Genomic DNA, 13,692 nt, shown 5'->3' with positions numbered 1-13,692 from the left:
CTCTCTCTCTCTCTGACCGCCAGCCAGCCAGCCAGCCAGCCCTCACTCCCTCACTCACCTCCCTCACTCACCTCCCTCACTCACCTCCCTCACTCACCTCCCTCACTCGCTCACTGTAATGCAGAAGCAAACGGTTGACCTGGCCAGGGCTGGTCGTTGGCTCCTGTGAACCTGTTTACAGTAACAAAGAGACGCATGGTACACTCCCACAGAGGGACTCCAGCACCATGTCTCCCTCGTTCCCTCTGGAGCCCGGCCACGCTCCCTCTCCTCCGCTCCTCAGCAGCAGCGTTTGGAAAAATAAACGCAGGGAGCGGAGGATTGGGAGAGGTCAGAGGAGAGATTGAGAGAGGCTGGTGGCCAATGTGAGTGTGTGTGTTTATCGCACCATGGGGAACAGTCCATTCCTATTCAGGCTTCCTCCAGCGAGTAACGTAGCATAGTAGTGTGTGTGTGTGCCTGCTTTCTTGCAGACATGTGAGCATGCGTGCGTGAGCACACACTGCTACTATGACCTATAACCCCTAACCCCGTCCCCTGCCCAGACAGACAGACTTGTCTTTGAGAGAACGGAGGAAGGAAGAGGGGCTCCTCTGTTTGGGACAGGACCCAGGAAATGCTTGGAATGTAGAGAGGTACTGTCATAAGTCTGGGGGGGATCTGAAACCTCAGCATTCTGAGGCTGTGTCCTAAATGGAACGCTATTCCCTATAGTGTGCTACTTTGGACCAGAGCCCTATGGGCTGCGCTCAACAGCAGTGTACTACATAGGGAATATAAGGTGCCATTTGGGACACAGACTAGAGGCCTAGACACAAGACACACACACATAAAACATAGGCTTATGTGCAGTTTGTACTCATACCACAACAGGCTGCAGAGTAAATGTACACTGAACATGAAGACACACTACATATCATAGATATCCAGCTCTCATCTGTGGCAAACTGGGTGGGGGGCCGGCTCCTGGACACTCCAACACACACACACACACACACACACACACACACACACACACACACACACACGAGAGTAGGCCTATGGCAAGGCCCACACACACTCCTAACACATACAGACAGACTAACAGCATGGTCAACATGTACTCACCCATTGGAGGTGCCCAGGTTGGCAGAGCCCAGAGAGGATCCCAACTTCCTGCTGTCCCACAGTCTCACCTCCCGACCCCGCATCTGTCCACATGATCATGTGGAGTTTAATAAATACACTTTATAACACACACACACGACCCCGCATCTGTCCACATAATCATGTGGAGTTTAATAAATACACTTTATAACACACACACACGACCCCGCATCTGTCCACATAATCATGTGGAGTTTAATAAATACACTTTATAACACACACACACGACCCCGCATCTGTCCACATAATCATGTGGAGTTTAATAAATACACTTTATAACACACACACACGACCCCGCATCTGTTCACATAATCATGTGGAGTTTAATGTACACTTTAACACACACACACACACACACACACACACACACACACACACACACACACACACACACACACACACACACACACACACACACACACACACACACACACACACACACACACACACACACACACAGCCATGCATCTGAACATACAATCACGTCACACACAAACAAAATCACACACACACTTAAAAATGTGTGTTTAGTAATGTCGTCACCTGATCGAAGCCAGTGGTCAGTATGTGGTCAGAGTCCTTGACCCAAAGGATTCGAGAGTCCTTGTTACTCTGAAGTCCCTGGGCACTCTGTAGAGACACACAGGAGGACAGAGTTTGATTGAATACCTGGGTTAGGTTAAGGTCACAGACAGAGAGGCTATGAGGGAGAGACACATTGAGCAACTTGTTATGGCTAAGAGTCATGATGTTTTACAGTAGTAGAGGTGAAGACATCACAGTTACAGTAGTAGAGGTGAAGACGTCACAGTTACAGTAGTAGAGGTGAAGACATCACAGTTACAGTAGTAGAGGTGAAGACATCACAGTTACAGTAGTAGAGGTGAAGACATCACAGTTACAGTAGTAGAGGTGAAGACATCACAGTTACAGTAGTAGAGGTGAAGACATCACAGTTACAGTAGTAGAGGTGAAGACATCACAGTTACAGTAGTAGAGGTGAAGACGTCACAGTTACAGTAGTAGAGGTGAAGACATCACAGTTACAGTAGTAGAGGTGAAGACGTTACAGTTACAGTAGTAGAGGTGAAGACGTTACAGTTACAGTAGTAGAGGTGAAGACATCACAGTTACAGTAGTAGAGGTGAAAACATCACAGTTACAGTAGTAGAGGTGAAGACGTCACAGTTACAGTAGTAGAGGTGAAGACGTCACAGTTACAGTAGTAGAGGTGAAAACATCACAGTTACAGTAGTAGAGGTGAAGACATCACAGTTACAGTAGTAGAGGTGAAGACATCACAGTTACAGTAGTAGAGGTGAAGACATCACAGTTACAGTAGTAGAGGTGAAGACGTCACAGTTACAGTAGTAGATGTGAAGACATCACAGTTACAGTAGTAGAGGTGAAGACGTCACAGTTACAGTAGTAGAGGTGAAGACATCACAGTTACAGTAGTAGAGGTGAAGACGTCACAGTTACAGTAGTAGAGGTGAAGACGTTACAGTAGTAGAGGTGAAGACGTCACAGTTACAGTAGTAGAGGTGAAGACGTTACAGTAGTAGAGGTGAAGACATCACAGTTACAGTAGTAGAGGTGAAGACATCACAGTTACAGTAGTAGAGGTGAAGACGTCACAGTTACAGTAGTAGAGGTGAAGACATCACAGTTACAGTAGTAGAGGTGAAGACGTCACAGTTACAGTAGTAGAGGTGAAGACATCACAGTTACAGTAGTAGAGGTGAAGACGTCACAGTTACAGTAGTAGAGGTGAAGACGTCACAGTTACAGTAGTAGAGGTGAAGACGTTACAGTTACAGTAGTAGAGGTGAAGACGTTACAGTTACAGTAGTAGAGGTGAAGACATCACAGTTACAGTAGTAGAGGTGAAGACGTTACAGTAGTAGAGGTGAAGACGTTACAGTAGTAGAGGTGAAGACGTCACAGTTACAGTAGTAGAGGTGAAGACATCACAGTTACAGTAGTAGAGGTGAAGACATCACAGTTACAGTAGTAGAGGTGAAGACGTCACAGTTACAGTAGTAGAGGTGAAGACGTCACAGTTACAGTAGTAGAGGTGAAGACGTCACAGTTACAGTAGTAGAGGTGAAGACGTCACAGTTACAGTAGTAGAGGTGAAGACGTCACAGTTACAGTAGTAGAGGTGAAGACATCACAGTTACAGTAGTAGAGGTGAAGACATCACAGTTACAGTAGTAGAGGTGAAGACATCACAGTTACAGTAGTAGAGGTGAAGACATCACAGTTACAGTAGTAGAGGTGAAGACATCACAGTTACAGTAGTAGAGGTGAAGACATCACAGTTACAGTAGTAGAGGTGAAGACATCACAGTTACAGTAGTAGAGGTGAAGACATCACAGTTACAGTAGTAGAGGTGAAGACATCACAGTTACAGTAGTAGAGGTGAAGACATCACAGTTACAGTAGTAGAGGTGAAGACATCACAGTTACAGTAGTAGAGGTGAAGACATCACAGTTACAGTAGTAGAGGTGAAGACATCACAGTTACAGTAGTAGAGGTGAAGACATCACAGTTACAGTAGTAGAGGTGAAGACGTCACAGTTACAGTAGTAGATGTGAAGACATCACAGTTACAGTAGTAGAGGTGAAGACATCACAGTTACAGTAGTAGAGGTGAAGACGTCACAGTTACAGTAGTAGAGGTGAAGACGTTACAGTTACAGTAGTAGAGGTGAAGACATCACAGTTACAGTAGTAGAGGTGAAAACATCACAGTTACAGTAGTAGAGGTGAAGACGTTACAGTTACAGTAGTAGAGGTGAAGCCGTCACAGTTACAGTAGTAGAGGTGAAGACGTCACAGTTACAGTAGTAGAGGTGAAGACGTCACAGTTACAGTAGTAGAGGTGAAGACATCACAGTTACAGTAGTAGAGGTGAAGACATCACAGTTACAGTAGTAGAGGTGAAGACATCACAGTTACAGTAGTAGAGGTGAAGACATCACAGTTACAGTAGTAGAGGTGAAGACATCACAGTTACAGTAGTAGAGGTGAAGACATCACAGTTACAGTAGTAGAGGTGAAGACATCACAGTTACAGTAGTAGAGGTGAAGACATCACAGTTACAGTAGTAGAGGTGAAGACGTCACAGTTACAGTAGTAGAGGTGAAGACATCACAGTTACAGTAGTAGAGGTGAAGACGTCACAGTTACAGTAGTAGAGGTGAAGACGTTACAGTTACAGTAGTAGAGGTGAAGACGTCACAGTTACAGTAGTAGAGGTGAAAACGTCACAGTTACAGTAGTAGAGGTGAAGACGTTACAGTAGTAGAGGTGAAGACGTTACAGTAGTAGAGGTGAAGACGTTACAGTAGTAGAGGTGAAGACATCACAGTTACAGTAGTAGAGGTGAAGACATCACAGTTACAGTAGTAGAGGTGAAAACATCACAGTTACAGTAGTAGAGGTGAAGACATCACAGTTACAGTAGTAGAGGTGAAGACATCACAGTTACAGTAGTAGAGGTGAAGACATCACAGTTACAGTAGTAGAGGTGAAGACGTCACAGTTACAGTAGTAGAGGTGAAGACGTCACAGTTACAGTAGTAGAGGTGAAGACGTTACAGTAGTAGAGGTGAAGACATCACAGTTACAGTAGTAGAGGTGAAGACATCACAGTTACAGTAGTAGAGGTGAAGACGTTACAGTAGTAGAGGTGAAGACATCACAGTTACAGTAGTAGAGGTGAAGACATCACAGTTACAGTAGTAGAGGTGAAGACATCACAGTTACAGTAGTAGAGGTGAAAACATCACAGTTACAGTAGTAGAGGTGAAGACGTCACAGTTACAGTAGTAGAGGTGAAGACATCACAGTTACAGTAGTAGAGGTGAAGACGTCACAGTTACAGTAGTAGAGGTGAAGACATCACAGTTACAGTAGTAGAGGTGAAGACGTCACAGTTACAGTAGTAGAGGTGAAGACATCACAGTTACAGTAGTAGAGGTGAAGACGTTACAGTTACAGTAGTAGAGGTGAAGACGTTACAGTTACAGTAGTAGAGGTGAAGACAACACAGTTACAGTAGTAGAGGTGAAGACATCACAGTTACAGTAGTAGAGGTGAAGACATCACAGTTACAGTAGTAGAGGTGAAGACGTCACAGTTACAGTAGTAGAGGTGAAGACATCACAGTTACAGTAGTAGAGGTGAAGACATCACAGTTACAGTAGTAGAGGTGAAGACGTCACAGTTACAGTAGTAGAGGTGAAGACGTTACAGTTACAGTAGTAGAGGTGAAGACATCACAGTTACAGTAGTAGAGGTGAAGACATCACAGTTACAGTAGTAGAGGTGAAGACATCACAGTTACAGTAGTAGAGGTGAAGACATCACAGTTACAGTAGTAGAGGTGAAGACGTCACAGTTACAGTAGTAGAGGTGAAGACATCACAGTTACAGTAGTAGATAAAGACCATACTACTACTATGCGTCTTGCTCATGAACGTGTTGTTGACAGGGAAGGATGGTGTGTGAGATCAACAATAAGATCATGACAAACAATGAGAGATGAGTGGACCGTGACAACAGAGTGATTGACAGATTGACTCATCCAAGGTGGAGAGGAAACAAGAGACTGTTCTCTAGTGCTGCTTGTGAGAGATCCACAGAGGACAAACCAGGACTTGTCCAAATGAAATAATGAATGAAAGGCTTGTTATTGTTGTTGAAGCCGACTAGGTGACTTCTGCCCCTAACACCAGGTTCTATTACTGCTATGACAGAGACTCTATGTTACTGAAACACTGCTACCATAGAAATTGGTGTCAAAACAACATTGTTAGAAGGTTAAAACAACATTGCTGCAACATAAGATAACGTTAGACAGGGGTGCAGCTGCCCTGTAACTGATACAGGGTCAGGGTAGAGGAAGAGTGTAACAACTGAGCTTAGCTTTGCGTAACAGCACGGTAGCTTAGGTGTCACAACAATGTTGTGAGAATGTTAGACATGGTTGCTGCTCTCTTGACACTGATACAGGGAAGATGAAGAGTGACTAACAACTGAAGTTAGTTAAATGTTACAGTAGGTGTCACAACATATTTTTGTCTAAAGATCTTCAGTGGAAACCGATGTCAAAACAGCGTTGTTGGAATGTTCCTCAGGGCTGCTGCTCCCCTGACACTGATACAGTGGGGGAAAAAAGTATTTGATCCCCTGCTGATTTTGTACGTTTGCCCACTGACAAAGAAATGATCAGTCTATAATTTTAATGGTAGCTTTATTTGAACAGTAAGAGACAGAATAACAACAACAAAAATCCAGAAAAACTCATGTCAAAAATGTTATACATTTATTTGCATTTTAATGAGGGAAATAAGTATTTGACCCCCTCTCAATCAGAAAGATTTCTGGCTCCCAGGTGTCTTTTATACAGGTAACGAGCTGAGATTAGGAGCACACTCTTAAAGGGAATGATCCTAATCTCAGCTTGTTACCTGTATAAAAGACACCTGTCCACAAAAGCAATCAATCAATCAGATTTCAAACTCTCCACCATGGCCAAGACCAAAGAGCTCTCCAAGGATGTCAGGGTCAAGATTGTAGACCTACACAAGGCTGGAATGGGCTACAAGACCATCGCCAAGCAGCTTGGTGAGAAGGTGACAACATTTGGTGTGATTATTCGCAAATGGAAGAAACACAAAAGAACTGTCAATATCCCTCGGCCTGGGGCTCCATGCAAGATCTCACCTCGTGGAGTTGCAATGATCATGAGAACGGTGAGGAATCAGCCCAGAACTACACGGGAGGATCTTGTCAATGATCTCAAGGCAGCTGGGACCATAGTCACCAAGAAAACAATTGGTAACACACTACGCCATGAAGGACTGAAATCCTGCAGCGCCCGCAATGTCCACCTGCTCAAAAATACATATACATGCCGTCTGAAGTTTGCCAATGAACATCTGAATGATTCAGAGGACAACTGGTGAAAGTGTTGTGGTCAGATGAGACCAAAATGGAGCTCTTTGGCATCAACTCGCCGTGTTTGGAGGAGGAGGAATGCTGCCTATGACCCCAAGAACACCATCCCCACCGTCAAACATGTAGGTTGAAACATTATGCTTCGGGGGTGTATTTCTGCTAAGGGGACAGAACAACTTCACCGCATCAAAGGGACGATGGACGGGGCCATGTACCGTCAAATCTTGGGTGAGAACCTCCTTCCCTCAGCCAGGGCATTGAAAATGGGTCGTGGATGGGTATTCCAGCATGACAATGACCTAAAACACACAGCCAAGGCAACAAAGGAGTGGCTCAAGAAGAAGCACATTAAGGTCATGGAGCACAAGGAGTGGCCTAGCCAGTCTCCAGACCTTAATCTCATAGAAAATCTGTGGAGGGAGCTGAAGGTTCGAGTTGCCAAACATCAGCCTCGAAACCTTAATGACTTGGAGAAGATCTGCAAAGAGGAGTGGGACAAAATCCCTCCTGAGATGTGTGCAAACCTGGTGGCCAACTACAAGAAACGTCTGACCTCTGTGATTGCCAACAAGGGTTTTGCCACAAAGTACTAAGTCATGTTTTGCAGAGGGGTCAAATACTTATTTCCCTCATTAAAATGCAAACCATTTTATAACATTTTTGACATGCGTTTTTCTGGATTATTTGTTGTTATTCTGTCTCACTGTTCAAATAAACCTACCATTAAAATTATAGACTGATCATTTCTTTGTAAGTGGGCAAACATACAAAATCAGCAGGGGATCAAATACTTTTTTCTCCCACTGATATGGGGTCAGGGAAATGGAAGGGTGACTAACAACAGAGGTTAGGTTGGCCTAACGATACAGATCTTTAAGTCTGAAAAACACAGACAAGCCCCCTGTGCATGTGTACTCACTTGTCTGTCTGTCTGTCTGTCTGTCTGTCTGTCTGTCTGTCTGTCTGTCTGTCTGTCTGTCTGTGCTCATACATGTGTGTGTCTTCCTATGTCTGCGTGTATGTGTGTGTGTGTGTGTGTGTGTGTGTGTGTGTGTGTGTGTGTGTGTGTGTGTGCGCAGTACTCCAGTTACGCTGAGAGCCTCCTCTGGGCTTTGAGTTAACAGGCTCAGTGGAAGTTTCCACAGAGCAAGCTGGGCTTGTCCCCCCCAAATTACTGTTGTCGTTTTTTACCACCCGTCTGTCGCCGTGCCAACCCTTGGAGGAGCGTGACACCACAACTGTGCAACAACAAGGAGAGGGTTAACACGTGTGTGTGCTGTGTGTGTGACATCTCTAAAGAGGGCAGTCATCGCCCGGGCGCTCGCACAGCGACACTAATCGCCTCGTTGCAAGGCAGAGGAAAAACAAACACGTGGAATACCCAAGCTGCTGTGTAGTTAACCTGTTAGGGCTAGGGGGCAGTATTTACACGGCCGGATAAAAAACGTACCCGATTTAATCTGGTTATTACTACTGCCCAGAAACTAGAATATGCATATCATTATTGGCTTTGGATAGGAAACACCCTAAAGTTTCTAAAACTGTTTGAATGGTGTCTGTGAGTATAACAGAACTCATATGGCAGGCAAAAACCTGAGAAGATTCTGTACAGGAAGTGCCCTCTCTGACCATTCCTTGAGCTTCTTGACTCTTTTTATTGAAAACTTAGGATCTTTGCTGTAACGTGACACTTCCTACGGCTCCCATAGGCTCTCAGAACCTGGGAAAAAGCTGAATGATGTCGAGGCAGCCCCTGGCTGAAAAACATTAGCGCGTTTGGATAGTGGTCGGTCAGAGTACTATGAGACTGAGGCGCATGCACGAGGCGACCCCATGTTTTTATTTTCTCTCTCTTTGTACTAAAACACAGATTCCCGGTCAGAATATTATCGCTTTTTTTACGAGAAAAATGGCATAAAAATTGATTTTAAACAGCGGTTGACATGCTTCGAAGTACGGTAATGGAATATTTAGAATTTTTTTGTCACGAAACGCGTCGTGCGCGTCGCCCTTCTTTACACTTCGGATAGTGTCTTGAACGCACGAACAAAACAGAGGATATTTGAACATAACTATGGATTAGCCTTCCCTGTAGCTCAGTTGGTAGAGCATGGTGTTTGCAACACCAGGGTTGTGGGTTCGATTCCCACGGGGGGCCAGCACAGGAAAAAAAAAAAAAAAAAAAATGTATGAGTTGTATGAAATGTATGCATTCACTACTGTAAGTCGCTCTGGATAAGAGCGTCTGCTAAATGACTAAAATGTAAATGTACATTTTGAACCAAACCAACATTTGTTATTGAAGTAGAAGTCCTGGGAGTGCATTCTGACGAAGAACAGCAAAGGTAATAACATTTTTCTTATAGTAAATCTGACTTTGATGAGTGCTAAACTTGGTGGGTGTCTAAATAGCTAGCCCTGTGATGCCGGGCTATCTACTTAGAATATTGCAAAATGTGCTTTCACCGAAAAGCTATTTTAAAATCGGACATAGCGAGTGCATAGAGGAGTTCTGTATCTATAATTCTTAAAATAATTGTTATGTTTTTTGTGAACGTTTATCGTGAGTAATTTAGTAAATTCACCGGAAGCATGCTAGTTCTGAACGTCACATGCTAATGTAAAAAGCTGTTTTTTTTATATAAATATGAACTTGATTGAACAAAACATGCATGTATTTTATAACATAATGTCATAAGATTGTCATCTGATGAAGATCATCAAAGGTTAGTGCTGCATTTAGCTGTGGTTTGGGTTTATGTGACATTATATGCTAGCTTGAAAAATGGGTGTCTGATTATTTCTGGCTGGGTACTCTGCTGACATAATCTAATGTTTTACTTTCGTTGTAAAGCCTTTTTGAAATCGGACAGTGTGGTTAGATTAACGAGAGTCTTGTCTTTAAAATGGTGTAAAATAGTCATATGTTTGAGAAATTGAAGTAATAGCATTTCTAAGGTATTTGAATAACGTGCCACGGGATTACACTGGCTGTTACGTAGGTGGGACGAAATCGTCTCACTGGCCCTAGAGAAGTTAAGAGTGACAAGGCCTCTCACTCTGAACTGTGGGAAGCCCTCACTCAAGAACAGTTTGTCATGTATGGGACTGAACCAACAGGTTGAAGAAAACAGGGGGTGCAAGTGGAGGAAAGAAAAAACCAATCTGGGGTCAAATCTGAGCTGCCGCGTAGTGCAGAGCTTCTAGATTAAAGTTTGAGTGTCAGGGCTCACTGTGGGAAGATCCCCGTTTTAGAAAGTGAGGCAGTCCCCAAGGTCATCCATCACATATGAGACTGAACCAACAGGTTGAAGAAAACGGGGGTGAAAATGAGACATAAACCTCTGGTCAAAGAGCTCTCCACATGTGCAGGGTGGGACCCATCCCACATCTGGGCCCTATCAGGTCTAATTAAAAGCCCACGTCCCCTCCCCCCTCCCCCCTCTCCTCCCCTCCTCTCTGACGTCTCCCTCACCACACTCCCAGCCTTGTGGTTTGGGGATCAAGTGCTGAGGGGGATAGAAACATGGTCTGGTTCATCTTTACTTCATCATTTAAACGCTTCATTGCGTTCTTCTCTCCATGACTCTTCTCCACTGGTTACATACGGAGGACAAACGATACACACACTCAAAGACAGAAGTACACACACACACACACACACACACACACACACACACACACACACACACACACACACACACACACACACACACACACACACACACACACACACACACACACACACACACACACACACACACACACACACAAATCATCAAAACACACTAATGTGCACACACACACACAATCCTTCAGCCATGTATATATCTGGTTGCACAGTAATTCAGCCTGTAAAGAAATGTGAGTATTGACGGAGTGTAGAAGCTCAAGGCCTTGTGGGGGATGGGTCGGTACAGGGAGGTGGACGTTAGTTACACTTTGGTAATGTGTTCTCTATTGATTTCAATGGAAAGGAATCCCAGTCGGTCCTCTCTCCTGGGCCATCACACCGCTCACCACACTATACACGGCCCAACCAAAACAAAGGGCTTGAGCCAGTTCAATACACCAGGCCAAGGCTGTGTGTGTGTGGGCGTAGCTGCTTCTGCTCCTACCATGGTCCTGTCCAAATCAATGTAGCATGAAGTGCATATATCATCATCAAGGTTACAGGTTTGATTGTGTGTTTGGGCCACACCCAAGGTTAAAGTTAGATGTATTACACCTGACTGTGAAGCGTGTAGAATTTGCCCCCCCACACACACACACACACACACACACACACACACACACACACACACACACACACACACACACACACACACACACACACACACACACACACACACACACACACACACACACACACACACTTCAATAGAGAGGTCTTTAAAGGAAATCCTCAGATGTACTGTCTCTCGGAGCAGCATAACAGGCCTCGTATTCAACACCATCTGTGAGGTATATGGAGAACTCAGCAGAAGTGTTGGAGTCTTGTATCCACTACCTTGTATCCTTTTCCCTCTCGCTCTCCTCCAACACTACTCACTCTGCCCCTACTCAGATGGTATTGCGCCGTCGCAACCTTCGCTTTCTCTCTCCTGCTACTCTCTCCTCTTCCATCCTATCATCTCTTCCCTCTGGTTGGAGAAGGATTGAGCAATCTCCTGATTTTGCATCCTCAACCCTCCTCTCCTCCCTTTCTGCATCCTTTGACTCTCAATGTCCCCTATCCTCCCGGCCGGCTCGGTCCTCCCCTCCTGCTCCGCGGCTTGACGACTCATTGCGAGCTCACAGAACAGGGCTCCGGGCAGTCGAGCGGAAATGGAGGAAAACTCGCCTCCCTGCGGACCTGGCATCTTTTCATTCCCTCTCTACATTTTCTTCCTCTGTTTCTGCTGCTAAAGCCACTTTCTACCACTCTAAATTCCAAGCATCTGCCTCTAACCCTAGGAAGCCATGTTCTTTGCCACCTTCTCCTCACTCCTGAATCCTCCTCCTTCTCCCCCCTCCTCCCTCTCTACGGATGACTTTGTCAACCATTTTGAAAAGAAGGTCGACGACATCCGATCCTCGTTTGTTAAGTCAAACGACACCGCTGGTCCTGCTCACACTGCCCTACCCTGTGCTTTGACCTCTTTCTCCCCTCTCTCTCCAGATGAAATCTCGCGTCTTGTGACGGCCGGCCGCCCAACAACCTGCCCGCTTGACCCTATCCCCTCCTCTCTTCTCCAGACCATTTCCGGAGACCTTCTCCCTTACCTCACCTCGATCATCAACTCATCCTTGACCGCTGGCTACGTCCCTTCCGTCTTCAAGAGAGCAAGAGTTGCACCCCTTCTCAAAAAACCTACACTCGATCCCTCCGATGTCAACAACTACAGACCAGTATCCCTTCTTTCTTTTCTCTCCAAAACTCTTGAGCGTGCCGTCCTTGGCCAGCTCTCTTGCTATCTCTCTCAGAATGACCTTCTTGATCCAAATCAGTCAGGTTTCAAGACTGGTCATTCAACTGAGACTGCTCTTCTCTGTGTCACGGAGGCTCTCCGCACTGCTAAAGCTAACTCTCTCTCCTCTGCTCTCATCCTTCTAGACCTATCTGCTGCCTTTGATACTGTGAACCATCAGATCCTCCTCTACACCCTCCCCGAGTTGGGCATCTCCAGCACGGCTCATTTTTGGATTGCGTCCTACCTGACAGGTCGCTCCTACCAGGTGGCGTGGCGAGAATCCGTCTCCGCACCACGTGCTCTCACCACTGGTGTCCCCCAGGGCTCAGTTCTAGGCCCTCTCCTATTCTCGCTATACACCAAGTCACTTGGCTCTGTCATATCCTCACATGGTCTCTCCTATCATTGCTACGCAGACGACACACAATTCATCTTCTCCTTTCCCCCTTCTGATAACCAGGTGGCGAATCGCATCTCTGCATGTCTGGCAGACATATCAGTGTGGATGACGGATCACCACCTCAAGCTGAACCTCGGCAAGACGGAGCTGCTCTTCCTCCCGGGGAAGGACTGCCCGTTCCATGATCTCGTCATCACGGTTGACAACTCCATTGTGTCCTCCTCCCAGAGTGCTAAGAGCCTTGGCGTGACCCTGGACAACACCCTGTCGTTCTCCGCTAACATCAAGGCAGTGACCCGATCCTGTAGGTTCATGCTCTACAAGATTCGCAGAGTACGACCCTGCCTCACACAGGAAGCGGCGCAGGTCCTAATCCAGGCACTTGTCATCTCTCGTCTGGATTACTGCAACTCGCTGTTGGCGGGGCTCCCAGCCTGTGCCATTAAACCCCTACAACTCATCCAGAACGCCGCAGCCCGTCTGGTGTTCAACCTTCCCAAGTTCTCTCACATCACCCCGCTCCTCCACACACTCCACTGGCTTTCAGTTGAAGCTCGCATCTGCTACAAGACCATGGTGCTTGCCTACGGAACTGTGAGGGGAACGGCACCTCCGTACCTTCAGGCTCTGATCAGTCCCTACACCCAAACAAGGGCACTGCGTTCATCCACCTCTGGCCTGCTCGCCTCCCTACCTCTCCCTACCTCTGCGGAAGCACAG

The 13,692-nt window shown here is 45.9% G+C and overlaps 1 protein-coding gene across 1 annotated transcript in view; it reads right to left on the bottom strand.

The window, feature by feature from the left end:
* LOC106595296 (coronin-7) overlaps nt 1-13,692 on the bottom strand; it is a 265,027-nt gene that overhangs the window by 181,365 nt on the left and 69,970 nt on the right. Inside the window, exons 8-9 of the mRNA XM_082976353.1 lie at nt 1,690-1,776; nt 1,108-1,190 (exon numbers count right to left, since the gene is read on the bottom strand). Of these exons, the coding sequence (XP_082832479.1) occupies nt 1,108-1,190; nt 1,690-1,776 (170 nt within the window). The remainder of the gene's footprint in view (nt 1-1,107; nt 1,191-1,689; nt 1,777-13,692) is intronic.

The sequence above is a fragment of the Salmo salar genome, chromosome 06 (genome assembly GCF_965601325.2).
Source record: "Salmo salar chromosome 06, fSalSal1, whole genome shotgun sequence".
Lineage (NCBI taxonomy): Eukaryota > Metazoa > Chordata > Actinopteri > Salmoniformes > Salmonidae > Salmo > Salmo salar.
This window is presented reverse-complemented; position numbering and strand designations above follow the sequence as displayed.